This window comes from Buceros rhinoceros, unplaced genomic scaffold, assembly GCF_000710305.1.
Source record: "Buceros rhinoceros silvestris isolate BGI_N320 unplaced genomic scaffold, ASM71030v1 scaffold14218, whole genome shotgun sequence".
NCBI lineage: Eukaryota > Metazoa > Chordata > Aves > Bucerotiformes > Bucerotidae > Buceros > Buceros rhinoceros.
The window spans coordinates 1-470 of NW_010426448.1; the positions used below are offsets into that span (position 1 = coordinate 1).

The 470-nt window shown below is 66.4% G+C and overlaps 1 protein-coding gene across 1 annotated transcript in view; it reads left to right on the plus strand.

The window, feature by feature from the left end:
* Window positions 1-260: 260 nt before the first annotated feature.
* LOC104498163 (hemicentin-2-like) overlaps window positions 261-470 on the plus strand; it is a gene marked incomplete at both ends in the record, with an annotated part of 39,909 nt that continues 39,699 nt past the window's right edge. The window contains one exon of the mRNA XM_010141512.1: window positions 261-300. Coding sequence (XP_010139814.1) covers window positions 261-300 — 40 coding nt within the window. The remainder of the gene's footprint in view (window positions 301-470) is intronic.

The following is a 470-nucleotide window of genomic DNA, read 5'->3' on the forward strand; positions in this document are numbered from 1 at the left end:
GGGGGCCTGGGCAGCATTTCTGACAATCCTGTGGGCTGCAGGACCTACTTCCTAATCCCTGCATCCCCATCCCAGCTTCCTCCAGCTCCCACCCACCTCCCTGCCTCGCCGCTGGCTCCAAAAGTCCTGTTTTCCCTCCCTCCTTCCCAGAAGCTGAGGAGCAGCAGGTCTGCAGCTGCGGGCAGCACGGCGTCCCCCAGCCGGGGTCCCTGCTCTGTTCCCACCCCGTGTGGTCCCTTGCACCCGCTGTCCCTCCCCAGTGCCGGGACGGTGCACAGGAGGTGTGGAAGAAGGTGCAGGGTGAGGACAGAAGGGGTGTCCCCAGCACCTGAGGGTCTCCCCCATGATGCCACCCCATGGAGGGGTGTTTGTGGGTCTCTGGCTGCTGCTGGCCCCCAGTCTCGCTGAGCCCCGCCCCCGCACACGGGGGGCTACCCCAGCCTTCGTCTTCGATGTCACCCGCTCCCTGT